The sequence below is a fragment of the Heptranchias perlo genome, chromosome 6 (assembly GCF_035084215.1).
Source record: "Heptranchias perlo isolate sHepPer1 chromosome 6, sHepPer1.hap1, whole genome shotgun sequence".
Lineage (NCBI taxonomy): Eukaryota > Metazoa > Chordata > Chondrichthyes > Hexanchiformes > Hexanchidae > Heptranchias > Heptranchias perlo.
Genome location: NC_090330.1, coordinates 54,970,183 through 54,992,951, shown reverse-complemented (window position 1 = coordinate 54,992,951; position 22,769 = coordinate 54,970,183). Strand labels below are relative to the sequence as shown.

At 41.7% G+C, this 22,769-nt stretch overlaps 1 protein-coding gene across 3 annotated transcripts in view; it reads left to right on the top strand.

The window, feature by feature from the left end:
* Positions 1-22,769, top strand: part of LOC137323004 (NADPH oxidase 4) — a 166,726-nt gene that overhangs the window by 105,343 nt on the left and 38,614 nt on the right. For all 3 annotated transcript variants that reach the window (XM_067986331.1, XM_067986330.1, XM_067986329.1), the window contains 2 exons: positions 9,408-9,468; positions 15,577-15,658. In XM_067986331.1, coding sequence (XP_067842432.1) covers positions 9,408-9,468; positions 15,577-15,658 — 143 coding nt within the window. The remainder of the gene's footprint in view (positions 1-9,407; positions 9,469-15,576; positions 15,659-22,769) is intronic.

Sequence of the window (22,769 nt, the reverse complement as noted above, 5' to 3'; positions counted from 1 at the left end):
GGTTTGACTTATAGGGAGAGGTTGGATAGACTGAGACTTTTTTCCCTGGAGAGTAGGAGGTTTAGGGGTGATGTTATAGAAGTCTATAAAATAATGAGGGGCATAGATAAGGTAGATAGTCAAAATCTTTTCCCAAAGGTAGGGGAGTCTATAACGAGGGGGCATAGATTTAAGTTGAGAGGGGAGAGATACAAAACGGTCCAGAGGGGCAATTTTTTCACTCAAAGGGTGGTGAGTGTCTGGAACGAGCTGCCAGAGGCAGTAGTAGAGACGGGTACAATTTTGTCTTTTAAAAAGCATTTGGACAGTTACATGGGTAAGATGGGTATAAGAGGGATATGGGCCAAGTGCAGGCAATTGGGACTAGCTTAGTGGTATAAACTGGGCGACATGGACATGTTGGGCCGAAGGGCCTGTTTCCATGTTGTAAACTTCTATGATTCTATCATTCTATGAAAGCTTTTCACCTCTAGTGCGAATTGTGGAGAACTGTTACTTTAGTCTAAAGACAAACACATTCAAGGCTTTTGTAGCAAATAACATTGGAGGGAGTCTACGATTAGTGCAATTAACAGTTTTTGTCACCATCCTATTCGACGTTAGCTTCTGAAGTAAACTACAAACGAACCCAAATTACCCGGCAAATTGTAATAATCATTTATCAATTTCCATATTTCATATTTACAAAATTATGTTAAAGATCCTTCTACAATTGTGCTAAAATATACTTTCCAATCATATTGGTACATTGTAATCAAAAATCCTCAGTTGTGCCAAGGATTGTCTTTTTTTATCTTTGTCCGTTGCCTCCCTCAGTTCAGGTTCTTTATGACCAAGCTGCTCCCTGCCTTACATAGAGGCAGCTAAAACTAATGAAACCTGCAAGATGTACAATTGTAATGCAATAATTTTTAAAACCCTGCTGAGGAGTCAATAATGGGAGGGGGGAGCTTCAATTAAACTGTTCCCTATCCCCAAATTCACACTGGCTGATTTGACAGCTGTTTTGTATTTCTGACTCAATTTAAAAATTCTGATTGCACTAGATTTATTTCTGTTTGAATCAGAGTTATTAAGCTGATTCAACAAAATGCTGATTGGAATCATTCCCATCAGATAATTTTTAATAAAATATAATGGGACTTGTCTGTTCAATCCTAATGCAACTTAAGAACCCCATTTCATCAATTATATAAATTTATCAGCTAATATAACATTAAATTGTTACAATTATCCATTATTTTGTACATTTGTTCTGTTTGTTATTTACCCTGAATAATGTTTTCTAAAAAGATGTTCTATTCAAAGTTGTGATTTTTTTTACGGTGGCGCACACTGCCTTTATATCAGTGCACAAACCCCAATTCATTCCACACATGGCCGAAAAAAATTAGAGGGAACACTGGTGGGAGGCTGCTCAATGTGGAAGCCTCACTCCTCCAGAAGACAGGGAAGTTTGGTGGGAGTTTTTATCAGATCACGCTGAAAGCTTTCGACAAGCTTCCACATAAGAGACTGTGAATAAAAATGAGAGCATGTGGAATTGGAGACAATCTATTGGCTTGCCCTCACAACTTTCTCCGAACCTGGACATCAGTTCGTTGATGCTCCAAGAAGACTCCATTGCTACGTAGGTCAACCTTATCCCACCACAGGACCTCTGACTTTAACTTTGGACTCCCTCCTATTGTCTCCTCTCTATTCCCTGTTTATTACCAGGACATATCTATCCCAATCTTGCTATCTAACCGCGCCTTTGTAAATTGAGTTTCCCTGTGTCCATTCACATGCGCGATTTGGCTGCTGCTCCAGACCCGAGACCATTGCTACTATTTCTCCTTTTTTCTCCTTTCCTCTTTACCCCTCCAAGGCCCCTATCTCCTTTCATCATGCCTTCTTTCATTTTCCCCTCTTGGTGGGGGATTTGCCCCCCCAAATCCCTACCCCAACCCTTCAGCACTCATCGACCTTCCTACTCTCCCCCCGCCATCCCAGGCTTGACTCCCTCTTAGATAAGCCTACAACTTTCTTCTGCCTCGCTTGGCATCCTCCGAAAGGCCCATCGAGGCACTTGTCACTGCCTCCTTACGAGCAGCAACGCCAATGCCTCATCGTACTCTTTCACAAACTTACTCGCCCGGCGCACCCGCCAATCTCCTTCCCGTCCCACTCAGCCCTCCCAGCACAGACCTTGTGGACTCTGCTAATGGATCAGCTATCACCGCCTCTCTCCGCATCTCCCTCCAGAATTTCTGTTCACTTGTGAACAATGCCCTTGCCATTCATGAGCTTATTGTGGATGATTGCACGACATCATGGCCTTGACGGAAACCTGGCTGACAGGTGGTGACCTTCCCCCTTAATGAAGCCTCCCCGCCTGGCTATATCTTCCACCCCTTGTCCCGCCCAGACCACCGTGTTGATGGTGTGGCCCTTACCACCAAATCATACCTTGGTCTCTACCCCTACTCCTCGGGCACCTTCTCTTCTTTTGAGCATCTCACCTTGTTCCACCCCTCTCACCTCCCCTTTAAAATCCTCGTTCTCTACTGCCCACCCAAGTTTCTCACTGAGATATCTTCACTGCTTTCCTCCCTCAGCCTCTGCACTGAGTGACTTCTCATTCTTGGTGACCTCAACCTCCATCTCAACTCACCATGCTCTCTCTCCTCTGAGTTCACTGCCCTCCTATCCTCCATTAATCTCTCCCTCCATCTAAACTCCCCTACCCATATTCACGGCCACCTCCACGACCTTGCCATCTCACGTAGCCTCTCTACTCCCATCATGTCAATTTCGGATAAGGCCATCCCTAATTACTTGTATCCCTCTCCACCCACATCCCCCTTCCTCCTCCCAACTCCACTTCCTTCTGTGTCCATCCCTGTAAAAAAAAAACTCTCCCCCAAGTCAATTACAATGGCACTTTCAAATTCCCAACTGTCTGGCCTTTGGCCCTTCATTTGCCATGGCATTTCTGCAGTTACCTCAATCATACCCTCACCTCCACCTTTGATGCCCTTGTCCCCATTGAAACCATTACTCTCTCTCACCCTGGTTGTTCCGCCGGTACAGCCCTCATCTCGGCTCCCTTAAGTTCAATGGATGCAGACTTGAGCCTTTAAGGCAGACAACTGGTTTCGCCATTCATCGCCAGACCTGGCTGGATCACATAAAGCACTATCAGATCCTGCTCTCCTCTGCTAAAACTGCTCACTACTCCAACAACGAGTGCGAGGAGCTCATGGACTACTTTTTCACTAAGATTGAGACCATCCGTTCAGCTGCCTCTGCCACTTCCCTCCCTTCCCCTAGCCCACCAAGCCAAACTTCCTCTACTGTTTCCCCCTGTCCAGCCCTGAACTTACATCTTTATAGTTTCTCTCTTATCTCCCCTCATGCCTTCTCCAAGCTCATCTTGACAATGAGATCCACCTCCTGCTCCCTCGACCCTATTCGCACCAAACTGTTGACACCCAACTTCCCTTCCTGGCCCCCCGTTAGCTGATATTGTCAACGGTTCCCTGTCCTCAGGTACTGTCCCCCTCCCCTTTAAATCTGCCATCATCAACCCCACCCTTGATCCCTCTGCCCTTGCAAATTATTGCCTAATCTCTAACCTCCCTTTCCTCTCAAGTCCTTGAATGTGTTGTCGCCTCCCAAATCCGTTCTGATCTTTCCCGCATGTTTGAACCCCTCCAATCAGGTTTCCACCCCTGCCACAGTACTGAAACGGCCCTTATCAAAGTCACAAATGACATCCTATGTGACTGTGACCGTGGTAAACTATCCCTCCTCATCCTTCTCAACCTGTCTGCAGCCTTTGACACGGTTGACCACACCATCCTCCTCCAATGCCTCTCCTCCGTCGTCCAGCTGGGTGCGACTGCGCTCGCCTGCTTCCATTCATATCTATGCAGTCATGACTAGAGAATCACCTGCTCCTGCACCGTTACCTCTGGAGTCCCCCAAGAATTTATCCTTGGCCCCCTCCTATTTCTCATCTACGTGCTGCCCCTCGGCAACATCATCCAAAAACACGTCATGTTCCACATGTATGCTGTCGACACTCAGCTCTACCTCACCACCACCTCCCTTGACTCCTCCACTGGCTCTGATTTGTCACACGGCTTGTCCGACATCCAGCACTGGATGAGCAAAAATTTCCTCCAACTAAATATTGGGAAGACCCAAGCCATTGTCTACAGTCCCTGCCACAAACTCAGTTCCCTAGCTACCGACTCCATCCCTCTCCTTGGCCACTGTCTAAGGCTGAACCAGACCATTCGCAACCTTGGCATCCTATTTGACCCTGAGATGAGTTTCTGACCACATATCTGTTCCATCACCAGCCATCTCCATTACGTCCATCTCCGTAAAGTCGCCGTCTCCTCCCCTGCCTCAGCTCATCTGCTGCTGAAACCCTCTAGACTTTGTTACCTCTAGACTTGACTATTCCAATGATCTCCAGGCCAGCTTCCCATCTTCCACCCTCAATATACTTGAGCTCATCCAAAACTCTGCTGCACGTATCCTAACTCGCAGCAAGTCTTTTTCATCCATCGCCCATGTGCCCGCTGACCTACATTAGCTCTCGATCCATGAACACCTTGATTTTAAAATTCTTGTCCTCATATTGAAATCCCTCATGGCCTCACACATTCCTATCTGAACATGGTAGTGTCAGCACTGTGCATTCTCTGAGCTCTGTAGTTTCAGCGCAGTGCGTTCTCTGAACTCTGTAGTGTTAGTGTGTACGTTCTCTGAACTCGATAGTTTCAGCGCTGTGCATTTTCTGAACTATGTGTTCTCTGAACTCTGTAGTATTAGTGCTATCTGTTCTCTGAACTGGGTAGTGTTAGCGCTGTCTGTTCTCTGAAACCAGTAGTGTTAGCACTGTGCCTTGTCCTAACTCTGTAGCTTGCCTGACAATGACCGGATCAAATTACACATTCCAGAGAATTTGAATTACTCTGCAACAGACTGGATCAAATTAGATATTAGACAAAGGGTTGGGAGAGTATTGTCCTCCCACATCCTGTTGGTGGCAATATCAGAATGTGTTAGTGGCAGTGACTCGACCGTATTATAAAGGTAAAATATGAGGAATACTAATTAGTAATGCTACCTTTTAATCAAGAAGTTGTTACCTAATTTTAAAAGTAATCTTGTCTTTAGCAGTTATATTTTGTTGAACCTGCTGGTTTATCTTCAAGTGCGAGGGAATCAAAGGATTACGGGTGCTTTGTTTTTTTAATCCATTTTACACCCAATGGTAAATAACTTGCAGTGGAGAAATGGAAGCCAAGAATAGTTTTACAGTTCCTGAATGAGGTCCATTATCATTGGATTGTACAGTTGGTGACCTGCATAGTTAAAGCCAAAGAATTGGGAGTCCTTTTATTTCTGTTGTAAAGCTAGTGTAAAATAGATTTCTTTTATTGCTTCCTTATTTTTCTTAGCGTATGCAGTTATGTAACTTTTGCAAAGAAGTTCATGGTTCTTAACCAAGCAAGTAAGTCGTGAAATTTCCTTGGATCAATCCTTTATACTCACATTCATGATTCTGCTACAAATAGCAGAGGAAATCTTTCACACAAGTGTCCTTTTTGCTTCACTTCCAGAGTATGTTTTATCATTATATGGAATCTAAGTAACAAGAGTTTTATTTTTAAAAAGATAGTGGTTGTATGCCAGCAAATGTTTCATTTGTGTTCAAAGTTCTAGAATTTATAACTCTTAAGCAGATTTTGAGGCAAAATGCCAATATCTTCTTGATCTGCCAAATTCCTTGCCACCCAAAATTTATCTCGAGTCCGTGGAAGATCTGTGTTTCCATAGTTTAGTAGTAATTTAATGTAGCTGGGTGTCCTTCTAGAAATTTGTAAATAGAGCTAGCAACATCTCATTGTCCCAGTGTAACAAGAGCTTGAACATTTCCTACAATACACTGTCACCAATAGCAATGTTGTCGATTGAAAATGCCTGAAAGGGAATGTGCATGTCTGCTTAAATGCGAAAAGGGATTTGAAGTAAATCTGTTCCAGTAATCAAATTGGCTGATTTATTCACTGTTGTAAGCCACAGCTTGAAGGGAAATGGAGGCGGGTAGGGTGAAATAAAAATAGATGTTTTGATATGGGGTCTTATCAGAGTTTGGGAGAATGTAATTTTTTTAATACAGGGGCATACAATCTCACAGCAATCAGAACCATATGTAGAGAGTCAGTGGGGCTTTGGCTAATGTGCATGTCAGTATACACCTCCAAACAAGAAAGAGCATAACTTTCCCTAGTATTTACATACTTTTCTTCCCACCCTCTCAGGGGCCTATTTTACTGTGTAAAGAGGGGATTTAATGGACCTCTGCCAGCACTACATGGTTTTAAATCAAGAGAACTTCTTTCCCACATCTTGTCATAACCAGAAAATATCAAATGATATGAATCAGGGCAAGATGTTCTTAATGTCCTCTCCAAGTTAGCATGGTCACTATGGGCCTATTTTACTGCATGAATAGGGAGTACAGTTACTGTAAAGATCTCTCTTTTTTGCTGGTTATTGTGAGCTTATAATTGAATTAAATTAGCAGAAATTTATTCCATTTTTTCTCAACAGTCAGCTCAGAGGAACTTATTCTTTAGCTGTTTTTTTAAATTTATGATCAAGAATGAAATACGCAGGAGCTTTAGAGGGACAACAGTTAACCTTTGATTAAAAATAAAAAGAAAAAACTTGCATTTATCTAGTACCTCATCACATCTCAAAAGCACTATCACATACAATGAATTACTTTAAAATACAGTGACTGTTATAGAATCATAGAATGGTTTCAGCACAGAAGGAGGCCATTCGATCTGTCGAGCCCGTGCTGGCTCTCTGCAAGAGCAATCCAGCTGGTCCCATTTTATGTGGACAAATGTAGCCATTTTGCACATTGCCATTCATTTCATTATGGAATCTTACAATCTGTTTTGATAATGTTGGTTAAGGAAGGAATATTAGTCAGGACACCTGGAAAGCTTTTCTTCAAATGGTGCCATGTAATCTTTTGCATCCACCTGAACCGCCAGTGCAAATGGGGTCTCAGTTTAACATTTCTTCTGACAATGCAGTACTCCCTCGGTGCTGCGCTGGGGTGTCAGCCTAGATTATGTGCTCAAGTCATAGAATGGAGTTTGAACCCACAAACTGGCATGCTGAGTCACCTATGAGCAATCACTGTTTATTTGCTAGACTGTGGAACTGTAGAGCTCAACATTGTAATGCTGTCTTTTAATCATTTCAGTTATTTGTCAACTGGCTGAATCAACTTGAGCCTTAAATTAATATAACAATCTCCAGCTGTGTAATGACTTTAGTGGGAAAGAATTGACATCTGTGTCATGGCTTTTCAATGAACAGCACAGTTAAGGAAATGCATGTATTTTCAGATTTCCTCAGCACACTAACTGTGCAGCCCCTTGGGAGTCTCTGGTTTTTGTCCCAGAATTTTGCTTTCTGTGAATTTATTTTCTTCTTTTAAATGTTTGCAGATGGCTTTAACAGTTAAGTCTATTACTAAGTGCTGTGAAATGCACCCTTTCACTACTGAGAATATCACAACAAATTTCATAAATCATAAACTGAATGAGAGAATTTAACTAACTTTGTAATAAAGGAGTAAACATTTGAATCAACTTCTATTTTATCAACACTTTCAAAGTATTTCCATTTTATTTCTAGGCTACTACTTTTCTCAATTAAGATTACACAATGCTATTGCTTTATTCTTAAGTAAGCAATGTTGATCTAATCATACATACTTTTGCAGTGATCTTACATTTTTGCTGGCCAAATCTTTTGTTCCTTTAATGTACATCTGCAATTGAAATAACATAATCCAGAGGTTTTGTGTATTTTTTGGTCTGACCATGCAGTTTATAATATATTGTGTAAAGTGCTCTTTTGTCTAACAGTTAGCAAGGTACTGTTTTATATATATATATATATATATATATGATATACTGGGGATATATTTGTGTATGGAGGAAAATATACCTCCTGATTTTTGCAGCAGTACTTGAAATAGTTGTGTGAAACTTCAACTATCTGGAAACATTCTCAAAACCAAAGTGTAAGGCTATCTGGTTTTACAATCCTTATAAAACCAATGTACATAGTTCTTGCTACTGCTGACCTCACTTGACTAATTGTTACTGGGTGAAGTATCTGCTCTGATTTATAGCACAAATGTAGGAAATATAACCTGAATGAGAAAATCCAAGCTAATCACTACAGTCCTTATTGGAAATGATCTGTTGCACCTGCAGCTCTTTTTTTTCAAAAAACTACTGGAATATTTGACTTGTTACTGTGTCCGTGAACCAGGTCTACACATGTGCCCACAGTAATGGATGTGTAAGCTGTATCACCTACATTATGAGTATCAACTGTTGACACGAGCTGTATTTCCTATGTTAGGTGTGTCAATTGTATAAATTATTCCCTGGGATCCATTCATTTGTTCTTCTTTGTTGTTAGGTTTTAGGTACTAGTGTCATTGGTTTGCGCTATCTGATTACTTATAGAAAACACAGAATTAACTGGAGGATTAGTAAACCAAATAGGGTGAATTTAACTGAGATTTGTGAATTTTATTTGTTGTAAATGCTGTTAATGATGAATTTGTAGCCACAATTGATTTTGAGCTTCAGGGGTGAATTTAGTGAAAACATTTTCCCTTGACAAATCTACACTCAGCATTCTGATAAAACTGGCATTCTAGTCATATGTGGTCTGCTAGTCCTGCATATCTGTAATCCTAGAGATCTATACCCTGCAATATGCAAGATTTGCCCAATGTCCTCTGACAGCACAGGGATTGGGGATTCACTACCATGTGAAAAATCACAAATACTAACCTCCCATTGACAGCGCAGTACATTGGTAATCCAAGGTGTTGCCTTGATGTGTAGTTTCCTCTGCATAAAATGGCGGTTTCCCCTTCCCACCACAATGTTCTCACCTCCTCTTCTGAAGGTGATGACTCCTGGTGGATAATGTTCCTTGAGAACTAACAAACTGACCCAAGTGGCTATTCATATGTGAGGCTAAGGAACAAAAGTCAGCAGTGGAGTATCCTAGCAGAAGCTGACCCTGTCCTCTGCCAGTGGCCACAAATACAATTTTCTGACAGAGCTCACTGCATAGTGATCAGGGGTAGGAACCAGTGCTGGTTCATTTCCTCCCTAGCCCAGGGGTACTTAAAGCCAAGTGTAGAAGTCCTACTGGCACTTGAAATTTCCAAATGGTGGTTTTCTACAGTTCATTCAGTGATTATCTTGCATTGTTTTACAAGTAATCGAGTTAAACATAGAGCAGAATGTTTCATTACGCAATCATTTCTACATTGGTTTATTTCCTAGAGTCCTACAGAAAACAGAGGAACATTTGGCATTCATTTCCGGGTTCTGGGAGACTGGACAGGTGAGTCCAAAATTTTACAACTGAATTCACAAATGTGGAAATGGTATGTGTTTCCTTAATCTTATCATCAGCCAGACCGCGCAAGTTGGATTCGCTCCTCAGATCTACCCTTGCATCCTTAGTAGTTAAGGTGATGCCAAATCTTTTTCTCGTCCCTAAAATTCATATGCAGGTAACAGTATGTTACATTTTCAATTTACTGACTATTTTGTTAAGATGCAGTAAATTCAAAGTATGCCGTGCTGAGGTGAAACTTGATTGGCATAATGTTCAGGTATGAATGCTGATAGAGAACATTTTCTAGTAAAATACATACCCTTCTCCACAGCCGTATCATAATTTTAGATATAAACCATTTGAGTACAGCTGGATTTCCTGCACCCTGACAGATTCCTGTGGATCAAGCTTGGACCCTACAAGCACCCCTAGTGTATTTTATGTCCACTTAATTCAGATACAGCTTTGTTCAGTCCTGTTGAATATACAAAGTCACACATGTGTACAGTAGATACTAGGCTACAAATTTCCCAAATGTTTTTCCAAATTCCTTTTGACACGTAAATGGCAGATTTAATAAAAACCTTATAAATGGGATATACTATCAAAGTGGTTCCCTGTAGTTGAATATTGGCATATTCAGTGCTACATGTTTGTTCGGTTGAAGTTTTCCACTTGTTTGCTTGTTGGCCTGCAATTTTCCTGCAACCACCACCACCCCTCCCCCCCTCCCATTTATTTTCATGGATAGGAAAATCATGGACATGCGACCACATAGCTGGAAAACCCCACATGGCTGAGCAACAAATGATTGTAACAAAGATAGATGGTTGCTGGGAGCACAGTACCAAGATGCAACAGATTTCCCTTAGCCTTATGCATACTCCAGCAAACCCACTTCAGCATGTACTGGTTAACTCTGTATTTAAACTTCTGTATACAAAAGGTAGAGTTCGAAATGATGATGCTGCCTAGGGAGAGTTCCATAGGACAAGATTATAGATTATGTGAAGCTTCTTCTCAAATTCTGTGCTACGTTTTTGGATTGATACAGAATGTTGAGGTTCAGCTGTCTTCAAATCTTATCTATTCACTTTCACATCTCTTGCCTTTGCTATTCTTAACCTCCACAATTCTGCCGAGGTAACCCTATTAATTGATACGTAAGTTGGATTTTGTTACCAGGCAATAAATCCTATGGGGTTCAAGCGGTATTTTGTGCCCTAGTTATACTGCACCAAGGGACAGTGTTGAGCATTTTTGATAGTAGAGCAGTTGTTCTGCCCGCTTGCACCACTTGTGAATTGGTGAAGGCAGATCTCAGCACGTACATACATGCTCACAGCACTATTCACAGGTCTGACTATGTTACAACTGTAAAGATGGGACAGCGGCAGCCAGAATAGACTTTCTACTTGTCAATGGAAAGAACAATCGTCCGGGGTGCAAAATGGTAGGCCGAGCCGCTGCCACCCATTTCTTGCCCGGTGGGAGCGTTTAAATTCAACCCCTTAGTTTAAACTTAAAAAGTTGTCTCCACATATACTGTGATACAGTGATTTAATATGTTAAGCTCAGAATCTATTATTCCCAAGTATCATTCAAATTCATCGTTGGCTATTTCTACACCATCGATAGTTTATGCATGGCACCAATATTTCTTTCCAATATGCAGTACCTTGCATTGTCTGTAATGACTTTCATTTGTCACTGTGCTTCCCATTTATAGATTCTATCCAGTTCCTTTTGTAGGACTCTAGCTGCTGCTTCTCCTGAATCAACTGCCCATTCCTATCATCGTGTATGAATTTGACCAGTTTGCTTTGGGATTCCAAGTCTAAACCATTAATGTAGATTAGGAATAATCCCAGCACTGATTCCTGGCACACTCCAATCAGTACTACCCTTGCCTCAGCATTATCCCATTAGCATAGGAACATAGGAACAGGAGTAGGCCATTCAGCCTCTCGTGCCTGCTCTGCCATTTGATAAGATCATGGCTGATCTGTGACCTAACTCCATATACCTGCCTTTGGCCCATATCCCTTAATACCTTTGGTTGCCAAAAAGCTATCCATCTCAGATTTAAATTTAGCAATTGAGCTAGTATCAATTGCCGTTTGCGGAAGAGAGTTCCAAACTTCTACCACCCTTTGTGTGTAGAAATGTTTTCTAATCTCGCTCCTGAAAGGTCTGGCTCTAATTTTTAGACTGCCACCTACTCCTAGAATCCCCAACCAGCGGAAATAGTTTCTGTCTATCCACCCTATCCGTTCCCCTTAATATCTTAAAAACTTCGATCAGATCACCCCTTAACCTTCGAAACTCAAGAGAATACAACCCCAATTTGCGTAATCTCTCCTCGTAACTTAACCCTTGAAGTTCAGGCATAATTCCAGTAAACATACGCTGCACTCCCTCCAAGGCCAATATGTCCTTCCAAAGGTGCGGTGCCCAGAACTGCTCACAGTACTCCAGGTGCGGTCTAACCAGGGTTTTGTATAGCTGCAGCATAACTTCTGCCCCCTTGTACTCCAGTCCTCTAGATATAAAGGCCAGCACTCCATTAGCCTTAGTGATTATTTTCTGCACCCGTTCATGATCTATGTACCTGAACCCCTAAGTCCCTTTGGACATCCACTATTTTTAACTTTTTACCATTTAGAAAGTACCCTGTTCTATCCTTTTTTGATCCAAAGTGAATGACCTCACATTTGTCCACATAGAATTCCATTTGCCACAGTTTTGCCCATTCACCTAATCTATCAATATCACTTTGTAATTTTATGTTTTCATCTACACTGCTTACAATGCCACCAATCTTTGTGTCATCGGCACAATGTCGCACCTACTTCCTTTAAAACCCTGGGATGGAAACCATCTGGTCCTGGGGATTTGTCACTCTTTAGTGCTATTATTTTCTTCATTACTGTTGCTTTACTTATGTTAATTTTATCGAGTCCCTGTCCCCGATTCAATATTATTTTTCTTGGGATTTCCGGCATGCTATCCTCTTTTTCGACTGTAAATACTGACGCAAGGTAATTGACAATGGGGAAATGGCGGACATGTTGAACAATGACAATATCACGAACTTCCAATTTTTAAGGGGCCAACACTGCTCCTGACCACCCTCTTTTTCCTAATATAACTATAAAAGTTCTTCATATTGGTTTTGATATCCCTTGCAAGTTTCTTTTCATACTCTCTTTTTGTAGCTCTTACTATCTGTTTTGTGACCCTTTGTTGATCTTTGTATCTTTCCCATTCGCCAGGATCTGTGCCATTTTTTGCCTTTTTGTATGCCCTTTCCTTATGTCTTTTACTGTCCCTTACCTCTTTAGTTGTCCATGGCTGTTTTTTTTGGCAAGTAGAGTTCTTGCCCCTCAGGGGTATAAACCGATTCTGTATCACGTTAAATGTTTCTTCAAACATTTCCCACTGTTCATCAGTCGTTTTACCCATTAACAGATTTGCCCAGTTTACTGTGGACAGTCTCTGTCTCATCCCATTGAAGTCAGCCTTACCCTAGTCTAGAATCTTAGCAGCTGATTCACTTTATTCCCTTTCAAACACTACATTGAACTCGATCATGTTATGATCGCTATTGGATAGATGTTCACGTACAGTTAAGCCATTAACTAAATCTGGTTCATTACTCATTACTAAATCTAGTATGGCTTGCCCCCTTGTTGCCCCTAGGACATACCGCTGTAAAAAACTATCCCGGACACACTCAAGAAATTCACTACCTTTCTGACAGTTGCTAGTCTGCTTTTCCCAATCTATGTGAAGGTTAAAGTCCCCCATTAAGACCACTATGCCTTTCTTACACGCTTGTCTAATCTCTGCATTTATGCAATCTAGCACTTCAGAGCTGCTGCCAGGGGTCCTCTACACAACTCCCACTATAGTCTTAGATCCTTTCCTATTTCTCAATTCAACCCATAAGGTCTCTGTTGGCTGCTTACCTCTCGTTATATCCTCCTTTATCATTGAAGTGATTTCATCTCTAATCATTGAGGCTACTCCTCCCCCTCTTCCATTTTCCCTGTCTCTCCTGTAGACCTTATAACCCGGTATATTTAGTTCCCAATCCTGACCATCCTGCAGCCATATCTCAGTGATAGCTATCATGTCATACCCTCCAATTTGAATTTGAACCTGTAGTTCATTTAATTTATTCCTTATACTCCATGCATTTGTATATAGAACTCTTAGTTGGGCCACAAACCCCAGCCTGACCTTCAGCTTTGATGCTGAGTTAATCGCCTTACGCCTTCTAGTTTTCACTTTATCTGTAGTGTCTAAAGTACACTTTCTTTCTGCTGCTGTACGCTTTTCCCTTTCACTTGTTCTTGAACAACTGTTTGTACTATTTGTATTGTAAATTTCCCCTGGGTCTTCCCCTCTCTTGCTGCTCTCAACTTTACTCCCTTGTGACTCCCCGCTCAGGTTCCCATCCCCCTGCCACTCTAGTTTAAACCTTCCCCAACAGCACTAGCTGTCCTGCTTGGGTGTAACCCGTCCCGCTTGTACAGGTGCCACCTTCCCCAGAACCGGTCCCAATGTCCCAGGAATCTAAATCCCTCCCGCATTCATCCGGTCTATTTTCCTGTTCCTATACTCACTAGCACGTGGCACTGGTAGTAATCCTGAGATCACTACCTTTGAAGTCCTACTTTTTGATTTATCTCCTAACTCCTTAAATTCACCTTGCAGGACCTCATCCCTTTTTTTACCTATGTCGTTGGTACCAATATGGACCACGACTACTGGCTGTTCACTCTCCCCTCCAGAATGTCCTGCAGACGCTCCGCAACATCCTTGACACTAGCACTAGGGAGGCAACATACCATCCTGGAGTCACGTTTGCGGCCATAGAAACGCTTATCTGTTCCCCTTACAATTGAATCCCCTATCACTATAGCCCTGCCAATCTTCTTCCTCCCCTCCTGTGCAGCTGAGCCACCCGTGGTGCCACAAACTTGGCTCTTGCTGCTTTCCCCTGATAAGCCATCTCCCCCAACAGTATCCGAAGCGGTATATCTGTTTGAGAGGGAGATGGCCCCAGGGAACTCCAGCTCTACCTGCCTAGTCCGTTTACTCTGTCTGGCGGTCACCCATTTCCTTTCTGCCTGTGTAATCTTTACCTGCGGTGTGACCACCTCACTGAACGTGCTATCCACGATAGTCTCAGCATCACGGCTGCTCCACAGCGAATCCACCCACAGCTCCAGCTCCGAAATACGGTTAGCCAGTTGCTGCAGCTGGACACACTTCCTGCACACATGGTCGCCAGGGACACTGGTGGTGTCCATGACTTCCCACATAGTGCAGGAGGAGCATATCATGGGTGTGAGCTGTGCTGCCATGACTTGCCTTAGATTTACCCTGCGTTCACCTCTCAGACTTTCCTCCCACTCTCGGTCTCTCCTTTTATACTGTGCTCACCTCTCGGACTCTCCTGCCTCACCTGTGACGTCGCACAGTAGTTTTCTCTTGTTGCAGGCTTTCTTACCTTCAGAAGATTTTTTTAGTAATCCAAATCCAGATTTTACCTTGATTTCTCATTGTCTTCAGTTTCAGAAGCAGCCTTTTGTGAGGAACTTAATCAAAGTAAATCTAAGTATGTCTATAACTATCTCTATAGTTATTATAAAGAATAACATTGGTTAGAATATGTTTAAAGGGTACGATGCTACTTGAGGGTCAGATGATATTGAAAGATGTCTATCATAGTTTATTACATCTTCTGAACCTCAGCTCTTACTTCCTTCATGCTCCTACGCTTTAGTCCGTGTTATTTATTTCACAGTATATATTATGCAACAAAAACACAAATTTCAAAGGTAGATGCAAGAATTTTTTGCATGCTTCCTGCATGAGCTGGCTAAGAATTCACAAAACACCATTATTTGACTAAACCCATTAAGGGAAATGGAATGTTATGCTGTTCTTTACAGAGACCTATATACACGGCAGTATGGACTGAAGGCAACATTGTTGTGCATTGGTTACAATAAATTAGCTCCGCATTGAACAGCAATAATATATAAGATTTAATGAATCAATTTTGTATGATTTTTTTAAATCTTTATTTTCTTGCAGAAAGATTTAGGGAGCTGCTGCTATCTGAACCAAATCTGGATGCTGAGATCCTGCCCATACTGCAGCAGAGAAATTACCCAAAGTAAGTCTGAGTAAACATTACTATTATTTACAACATCGAGTATTATCAAATTTTTAGCAATTATTAATGTGATATTTATGCCATTTTAATATTGGTAGTTCAGGGGGAGTCGAGACCAAGGCAATATTTGTGTAGGCAGGGTTAGAGGGCATGGTATAATTGGACCAAGGCGGGGCATGGGAAAGGGAGAAGGAGAAGGAGGAGGAAGGGATAAGGGAGAGGGAAGCAGGAGAGTGGGAAGGAGGGGGAGAAGGGACGAAGGAGGAGTGGGGGAAACTTCAATCATCAAGGGAGTGCGGTTTGATGCATAGGAAGCCAGCCAGTGGGAGAAGTGCTGAAGTAGCAGATTTCAGGTCAGTACAGGAAGGGGGTGTCAAGGCATCAGAAATCCAAGCAGCAGAGGTGAGGAAAAGCTGAGGAAGGGGAATTAAGGTCAGCAGGGAGCGTCGGAGTTTGCCAAGGCACAGAAAAGTTAGCCAGCAGGGCTAATTGTCTGCATTATGGAGCCTGTAATGTAATGTTTTTTTTTTGAATGTTAGTTGGAGCTCAAGTTAATGAGTCACTCAACATAATGCTAACAATGTCACCTATAGGCCCACTAACATTAGGATTTTGAAACCACTTTTTAATATATGTAGGTAATTGATGTGCTTTAAGAATATATAGTTTGGCTGAAGTATTTCTTGTTCATTTTCCCTTCTCTTTCTATAAATGAGACGCTTGCTTTCATTACAGCTTCCTGGTATACAGAACTGCAATTTTTCCACATTTATTCAAACTTCCACTAGCTTCCTCAGTGGCTCAGTGAGTTTACCCGCGAGTAGTTGAGATACACAGAGCAGGAAGATCCTACTTTTGATATGCAATCTGTGCTGAGTTAATAGATCTCAACAGGGGTGATGGTTGAGTGCTACAATTGGATGATTTTTTTCCCCCCTTCCCTAATTCAGGAGTGCAGAGGCCGAGGTCTGTCTTCCTGATTGTTTCCCAACAATCCCTGCTGGAAGTTCGTGTGTGTATGTGTTGGGAGAGGACAGAATTAGGCTTTGCTGCCCACAGTTGAATGGCCTGCTGATAATCAAAAACTAAAAAGCAAAAAATAGGTGCAGAAAGAGCCTGAACATGCTGCTACAAATCTTACTATAGTGCTCTTTAAACTTACAAATATATTTTTTAAAAATACAAATGCTGGAAATCTGGATAAAAACACAGAATATTTTGGAAATTTACAATAGGTCAGTCAGCATCTATAAAGATAAAAGACAAGATAATGATTCAGGTATTGACCTTTCCTGAGGAGTTCTGGGGAACGGCACACCCAAAACATGAAATTGTCTTTTCTAACTGATGCTGACTAACCTTTCCACCATTCTACACTCATTAAATATACCTCATTAACAGCACACCCTAACATCCTCGGATGCTAATTTTATATGAAACAACAAAAAGTACCGTAGATGCTGGAAATCTGAAACAAAACAGAAAATGGTAGAAACACTCAGCAAGTCAGGTTGTCTATTTTATATGATTAGAGGATCACTGAGTGGCATAAATACCAGGAGATTGTATGGACGTCTAAATAACATCATCAAATTTTAATATAATTAGCCACAAACTGGCAGGTGTTTCTGCCTTCAGTACAAAGCCCAACCATAAAATTGGATCACATGCTAAATGGCTGAAAATTTGGTATAACGCATCACCTTCCATTTTTCCAATTGGTCATACCCATTTTACGCATGTTAATTGTCTGTGACTGATTGAAAAATCTACCCAATCATGTCCAAATCCACTGTAGTAAACATCTTACTTTACTTACAGCTTTTAAACCAAAACTCCAAAATGCACTATTCAGGATGAACCTTTACAAAATTTCCATCTGGTGAAGTATTGCAGCTTTAATTATTGGTTCTTAAAACAGTCAGCCTATTTATTAACACTGCACAATGAGTCATGTCGGAATGCTGTCTTTTATTTCCTTGCACTTCATTCTTCCACTGTCTTTCTACTTGTGATAATTTAACATGAGCTGACAGCTACCCTCTCTGTACTGCATGACGTGTGATCAAGGACACAATGGAAAATGTTCACAGTTCAATTCTAAGTGGACAAAGGAAAATATGTAGTGGTTTTCCTGTCAGCAGTTTTCCTGTCTCCCTCGTCTTTTAGCCCTGAAGCATAGCTTCCTGAGCAATTAACACCTCAGTCTGTGCTCATTGATCATTAAATAGGGCTGAATGAATTTCCACAACGTGATGTGTAACTGAGAAAAGAGGAACTATCATGGAACTGTGTATTGTTAATCATCAATTTCTTTTAAGAACAAGTACAATTTCTGACTAGAGAAATGGTTTTTAAAAGAGTTTTTGTCAAACTGCTGGAGAGGGTTTCTTTTATTTCAAAATATACTTTATTCCATAACATTTAAAGATACACACGGTTTACACATAGTTCAAATAAAGGGCACAAAATGCAGCACAGCAGTTCAAAGCAATGCAGTACAGATCGTATACATTATGATCTTATTGTTACAATTTTTAAAACACAATACACATTTGCTAATACATGCTGTTCAATCAAGGTGGGGTGGCTTTACACAGTGGCCATTCCCCATAGAGCCTTTGCGTAGGTCGCACCTCGATTCAGCGCGTCCCACAGCACGTACTCCTTGACCTTCAAGTGTGCCAGTCAGCAACACTCGTTGTGGACAGCTCCTTCAGCTGGAAGACCAGCGGGCGGACCAAAGGGCCTCCTTCACCAAGTTGATGGTCTTCCAGCCGCAGGTGATATCTGGCTCGGTATGCATCCCAGGGAACAGCCCATAGAGCACAGCGTCCTGTGTTACCAAAGTGTTTGGGATGAATCGGGACAGATACCAACACGTGTCTCTCCACACCCTCTGCCAAAGGGGTAGCCCATCAGGAGGTGGACGACGATCTCCTCTCCGCCACAGCCTTAAGAGCCGCTTGCAGTGGCGCTGAGGTTCCGTGCATGTTGGAAGGACCGCACTGGGAGGGTCCTTCACACCACCATCCAGGTTACAACCTGGTGCCTGTTGGTCAGTTCCAGTGATGAGACGTTTTGCCAAATGGTATCGACCGTCTGGTCGGGGAAGAAACCGATCAAGTCCACCCTCGCCGTCCCTTGCAGGACTGGAGAAGGTGGGAAGTGAATTATTATAGTAACTGCTTAGAACAGCAACAGCCTCGTGATGTGGGCCAGTCACAATCTTTTCAATAACTTTTCAGATTATTTGAACTCTACTACTTTATACATGTAAAGATCAATCTATTTTAACTGCAGAAAAAGTGACTTGTAGCGGACTACCATGTTGATTATTGCTGACTGGGTAGTTGATTTATTTAAGGAATTTTTGTGCTTTCCAATCCAGAAATTCTTAATGACAGTGCTTTGACTAAGTTCTTGTGAGGATTTTACTTTTCCAATGATAAAGATATTGATAGCCTATGAGGAGCATCTAAACAGAATGACCAACCTTATATACTTTACAAGTAAAATTAAGAAACAAAGCCCAAAAGACTGCTTGCTTCTAACCACCTCTCAAAGCACCAGGTTGATGAATCAGCAGACTTTTGTTTACACAGTGGTAAAAACCAGCTCCAGTGACTAAGCTGATAATCCCCTGTACATTCACAACCATGTATTCCAATGTTGCGGAGTGTCTGGAATATGCTGGCATAGACTCCAATGTATTCAATACTGACTGACCAGCATGGTGACATTGGGCTAGCAGTGCACTGATATGATGTTTTGCTGAGATAATAGAACTTTTTCTTATTAAATCAAACATTTACAGGTAGGCCAATGCCTCGGAGCTTGGTGTTTGGTGCTTGCCAGAAGTAATAGACCACAGGGTAGATGCACCTCCATGGCAGAAATACTCAATACACTGGTAAAATATGGGCATGTATATAAATTTATTAACATTTGCTGGAGTGTATTTCCCCTCTAAAGTTAAACATTGTAAAATTAAGAGAAATCTGAGCAGAACTTACCTTGGCAACCTTCCTGAAACCAGCACATTTTTTCCTCACCTGCTCCCAGGTTCAGTATACAGCAGAGATTCTTTTTTGCCTTCCCCATCTGTACTGTTCTAGTGCTGCTCTTCACTGGAGGGTGGCACTCAGCTCTAAAAATGACCTCCCTTCTTCGCTGGACCTCCTCCAGTAGGTTCATTCAATTGAGTTGTTCTGCTGCGTACACTTGCTGCAGCTATTTCTCCCTTTCTCCAGGACAAGGGCAGGTTTCAGGTTGATCAGCAGGACCAAATAAGCTGCGTCTTGACTTTGGGATGCTCCAGCACATCATGCGTTGTACACTGCGATTTCATGCAAAAGTGCTGACCTCTGATTATAGTGCCCTCATATTTTCAAAATTCTTCTGACAAAAACAGTTATTGAATCTAATGGACTAGGAATTGGTCTTAGCCATTTACAGGCCTGAAATAGTTGGCACGCATGGAGCATGTGCCAGAAGCTGAAGGCCTGAGCCTCGTCCATAATTGGGCCTTGGGCCTCATTTTAATAATTGTGGTGAGCTACCGGCGACCATTGCGCCTCCAGAGGCAGCTTGCTGGTCGCCGTACAACCAACTTGGGCTCGTGCCTTACGGGCAGCAGCCTTTGGGTAAGTCCTGGGAGGGGAGCGAGGAGAACAGAATAGCACGGCTCAGCAGTGGCTGTCAGGAGTGCTGTGGAGCTGCGAGGAGCACTTCTGCTACTCCTGGCTCCATGCGAAGATTAAATATTTTAAAAACTTACCTGCTTGTCTGCCCCTGGATAGGCCAGAGCAAATGCTGGAAAACTTTAGAGAGCCCCCATTTTCCAGAAGAGTGCCTTAAACAGTTGTTAGGCCCCTTATTATCATATGCAAGGAGCCTGTCATAATGTTATTCCAAATGCTAATATTATTCCTATATTTAAAGAGGGAGCTAGAACAAGTCCAGGGAACTATAGACCAGTTAGCTTAATGTCAGTAGTAGGAAAGATAATGGAATCTTTACTCAAAGATGTAATAGAAAGATATCTAAAGAATGAAAATATAATGAAGAATAGTCAGCATGGATTCAGAGGGGAAAGTAATGCTTGACCAACCTTATTGAATTCTTTGAAGAAGTAACAGAAAGAATAGACAAGGGTAATGCAATGGGATGTAATATATTTGTATTTTCAAAAGGCCTTCGATAAGTTGCCGCATTGTAGACTCATGACTAAGGTCAGAGCATGTGGAGTTAGGGGACAGGTAGCAGAATGAATAGCAAGCTGGCGACAAAACAGAAAACAGAGAGTAGGGATTAAGGGCAGCTACTCAAACTGGCAAAAGATGGAAAGTAGGGTGCCACAGGGATTGGTGCTGGGACAATTTACATTAACGATTTGGATTCAGGAATCAGAAATACAATTTCAAAATTTGCGGACGACACCAAATTGGGGGGTGTAGTAAATACAAAGGAAGAATGAGTCGAAATGCAAGAGGACATTAAATTTGCAGAATGGGCATGTAATTGGCAAATTAATTTCAATATAGGTAAGTGTGAGGTGGTGCATTGTGGTAGGAAGAATCAAGAGGCCACATACTGCTTGGATAATAACAGTCTAAATGGGATAGAAGAGCAAAGGGATCTAGGAGTGCAGATACACAAATCACTAAAAGTAGGTTAATAAGGCCATAAAAAGGCAAATCAAGCACTGGGGTTCATTTCTAGAGGGATAGAATTGAAAAGTAAAGAAGTTATGTTAAACTTGTCTAGAACCTTGGTTAGACCACACTTGGAGTATTGTGCACAGTTCTGGTCTCCATTTTACAGGAAGGATGTAGAGGCATTGGAGAGGGTGCAAAAAGATTCACAAGAATGATACCAGAACTGAGAGGATATCTTTATCAGGAAAGGCTGAACATGCTGGGGCTCTTTTCTCTAGAAAAGAGATAGCTGAGGGGTGACCTGATAGAGGTCTTTAAGATAATGATAGGGTTTGATAGGGTAGACATAGAGAAAATGTTTCCACTTGTGGGGGAGTCCAAAGCTAGAAGTCATAAATATAAAATAGTTGCTAATAAATCCAATAGGGAATTCAAGAGAAACTTTTTTACCCAAAGAGTGGTAAGAATGTAGAACGGGCTATCACTCTTTGGGTAAAATTTGCGGAAGTAGTTGGGGGAAATAGCATGGATACATTAAAGGGGAAGCTAGATAAGCACGAGGCAGAAAGGAATAGAAGGGTATCCTGATAGGGTTAGATGAAGTAGGGAGGGAGGGGGCTTGTGTGGAGCATAAATGCTGGCATAGACCAGTTGGGCCGAATGGCCTGTTTCTGTGCTGTAGTCTCGATGTAATGACTGTTTTAGGTGACCACCCGGGATTCCTGAAGATCATCCAAGTCCAATATGTATATATTCCCATCAAAGCCATTTGCCAATGCAAGCAAGTACTAAATGGGAGGCTATGATTGATTGCTGAAAGGTGGTATGGATTTGTTCTAAGCAAGCGGCCAGCAGTTAATATGAACCACTATCTGGTTCCATAACTCAAATAGTTATCTTCGATGCAAACATAACAAGATTTGGTGTGACTTTATGCTGTATAATCAAATGTATTTGATTTGAAATTACACACAACTCGTTTTGGTGGAACCTGTTTAATGCATAATTATACCTCATATTCTGGAAGAGTTTAAATAGTTATATCACATACTATGCGGTTGACTCTTAATGTCCTCAGGGAAACTAGGGATAAGCAATAAATATTATTTGCCAACCCAAGAACAAATAATAAGAAGAATTTGTGATACCAAAACATGTTGTTTGTTTAAAAATTATGTTCTAAATATTTACTATAAAAAATATTTCATGACTAGCAGCAAAATATAACTCTCTACTCATGAAGCAACTGTAAGTCTTTTGTGATTTTGTCTCTTGTGGGTTAACCTCAGTTTTGGAAAAATTTAACATGCCTTAGTGCTTTGGCATCCTACATATTTCAACCCACTGATTTGGTCAGTCACATTATTTGGGCCTTGATTAAGCAAGTGTCCTGCTGTTAGCTGGAAAGTAGCAAGCATTGCTATGGTGGGCAGAAGAGGTGGTGCAAAGAA